The 3152-nt window shown below is 32.5% G+C and overlaps 1 protein-coding gene across 1 annotated transcript in view; it reads right to left on the reverse strand.

Moving 5' to 3' along the window:
• Nucleotides 1-1767, reverse strand: part of LOTGIDRAFT_176442 (hypothetical protein) — a gene marked incomplete at both ends in the record, with an annotated part of 7826 nt that extends 6059 nt beyond the window's left edge. Inside the window, 2 exons of the mRNA XM_009049422.1 lie at nucleotides 440-490; nucleotides 1697-1767. Of these exons, the coding sequence (XP_009047670.1) occupies nucleotides 440-490; nucleotides 1697-1767 (122 nt within the window). The remainder of the gene's footprint in view (nucleotides 1-439; nucleotides 491-1696) is intronic.
• Between the last annotated feature and the right edge of the window lie 1385 nt (nucleotides 1768-3152).

Raw genomic sequence — 3152 nt, forward strand, 5'->3', positions numbered from 1 at the left:
GGTATATATAACTTTTCTTGATAATCATCATTTTTTACCCTTAATTTTAATTGAAGGGTGGGTAAACTACCACAGGTTCTAGTTTAATACACGACCCACCACAGAAAAATAGAAATAATACAGGAGAGCGTATCAAAAAAAAGAAATTCCCGAGTTAAGAGCCCCAACTCATCTACTTGAACTATTGAATAGGACTATCAGATTGGAAACAGCTCTGGGAGTTTCCATAAAATGCGCCAAGAAGCGAGTCTTGCTTTGTGCCTAATGACACATTAGAACTGGACTGTGGTAGAAAGCAATGATTACATTGATAGATTGCAATGAAGAAGGAAGATATAAAAAAAGAGAAAGTAAAGTGTAATCTAATTTTAATCATAATTGGGAGTATCATACTGAAATTGATATATAATTAATTGTAACGTCAATAAAATAGACTTACCAATATCTGTTATGTAAGGAGAGGGGTAGATTCAACTTTTCCTGTAATTTCCTGAAATTAGATCAAGATTAAAATTAAAATGAGAGTGTGAAAAGGGTTGAATGAGTGTCTCTACTAATATAATATATTCGTCTTCAGAAGAACTAGAAATGTACGAAAATCGCATCATTCCATCAAAAATACCTCAAATTACAAGTTCTGTGTGTATATATGTCATTTCTATATATAACAGTCTCAGGACTTTTGAACACAGGAAATTCTGGACGCTTGGATTTGAAAGCTCAAGTTCAGACAATGAGCTGTGAACACTACTTCGATTAGATCAACTAAAATAAACGATTTCTGATACTAAGGTTGGATTGATCAAACGGATGGTGAACCTAAAATAACCCTCAAGAGGAAGCCTCCATAAAAAAGAGTCAGTCTACAGAAACAAAAGAAAAGAAATTAACTATCCCAACAAAATTAAAATTTACATTAATGAAGCCTAAAAACACGTCAATTGTATAAATCCAGACCCTGGATTTTTAATTTTCAATAATCATTCAGATAACGAAATTATCAATCCTGTATATTATGGCAAGATCGACTGTCTGTCTTGTTATTTAAAGGGGATATGCAACTCTTTTAATTTAAATTACTGCTTCCGTAGAAGCCTCCATAAATTGCAACTGCCGACTATTAAGTCGTCAGTGCGGGGTATTGGGTATAGTTTTCAACTAGCAATAACCACGCCTCGGAAATTCCTCATTGGCTATGGTACCGCCACTGCGCAAAGCTAATGAAACTTGCGCATTGAGGTCGTGTCAAATTATTCTTTAATTGATTTGCCCTGGTTTAGTTTTGTCATTTAGCTCAGTTCATCATGAGTTATCTCCCTGTTTTAAGGTTAATAAAAGAATGAAATGACATACACTAGTGTGAAATAAATCAAGATGGCGGACGAGTAACAACAACATATATTCATATTAGTGTTCTTATTTAATTAATATTCTATCTACTTCTAAATGTCATTTAAAGATTATATAGACTATTATTTCTATAAAATTTATCTAGATATTGAACATTATTTAATCTAATGATTGGCAATACCAATTACTAATTAATTGTATAACTGATTTAAAAAATACATTTATTGTTCATATATATATAACCAATCAAATTACTCAAAGTCTCGTGATGAAATATAACACGAGTGGGTCTTGGTGCCGTTTAATAAAGAACCTGTGTGTTAAGGCGAAAGTTAGATCGACTTACTCTGTGTCTCTATTAATCACAAGGAGATATGCAAATATTTTATTTTGAATTACTGCTTCTACAGCCTCCATAAAAAAGAGTCAGTCTACAGAAACAAAAGAAAAGAAATTAACTATCCCAACAAAATTAAAATTTACATTAATGAAGCCTAAAAACACGTCAATTGTATAAATCCAGACCCTGGATTTTTAATTTTCAATAATCATTCAGATTACGAAAATATCAATCCTGTGTATTATGGCAAGATCGACTGTCTGTCTTGTTATTTAAAGGGGATATGCAACTCTTTTAATTTAAATTACTGCTTCCGTAGAAGAAGTTTTCTATTAAGTCGTCAGTGCGGGGTATTGGGTATAGTTTTCAACTAGCAATAACCACGCCTCGGAAATTCCTCATTGGCTATGGTACCGCCACTGCGCAAAGCTACCAATTACTAATTAATTGTATAACTGATTTAAAACATACATTTATTGTTCATATATATATAACCAATCAAATTACCCCAAGTCTCGTGATGAAATATAACACGAGTGGGTCATGGTGCCGTTTAATAAAGAACCTGTGTGTTAAAACGAAAGTTAGGATCGACTTACTCTGTGTCTCTTCTCTACTAACCACAAGAGGATATGTAAATCTTTTAATTTAAATTACTGCTTCCGTAGAAGCCTCCATAAATTGCAACTGCCGACTATTAAGTCGTCAGTGCGGGGTATTGGGTATAGTTTTCAACTAGCAATAACCACGCCTCGGAAATTCCTCATTGGCTATGGTACCGCCACTGCGCAAAGCTAATGAAAGTTGCGCATTGAGGTTGCGTCAAATTGTTCTTTAATTGATTTGCCCTGGTTTAGTTTTGTCATTTGGCTAAGTCTATCACGAGTTATCTCCCTGTTTTAATGTTAATAAAAGTATGAAATGACATAAACTTGTGTGCAATAAGTCAAGATGGCGGACGAGTAACAACAATCAATATTCATAGCAAAATGGTTTTTTTAGGTTCCGTTATAATATTTCTATATTCAAAGCATATATAGAATATTAATTCTGTGAAATTTATCTAGAATATTGAACATTATAACTAAATTTATAATATCAGAATATATAGAATATTAAATAAATAAAAACACTATTATAGATATACTACTTCTTTCTTCAATTTTTGCAACGTTTCAATTCACATACAGGAATCTTTATCAAGCACAAATATCGGGTGGCCCAGCTAAAAGTTTTTTTTGAGCCACCCGATATTATAATGATAGACAAAAACAGAACAACAAGTATATATAGTAAGAGGTGACATGTTTAACCCCCTTAGATTAGTGTTAAGAGTGAAGAAGTTCCTAAAAACGTCTATGTAAAGCACTGGCCAAGGTCACAAATAAAGAGATAAATGTTCAATACAAGATAAGGTGAAGTTAGCATAGTTAGTATTAAGTTCAAAAAAAAAAAAAAAAAA

The sequence above is a fragment of the Lottia gigantea genome, assembly GCF_000327385.1.
Source record: "Lottia gigantea unplaced genomic scaffold LOTGIsca_1353, whole genome shotgun sequence".
In the NCBI taxonomy this organism is placed as follows: domain Eukaryota; kingdom Metazoa; phylum Mollusca; class Gastropoda; family Lottiidae; genus Lottia; species Lottia gigantea.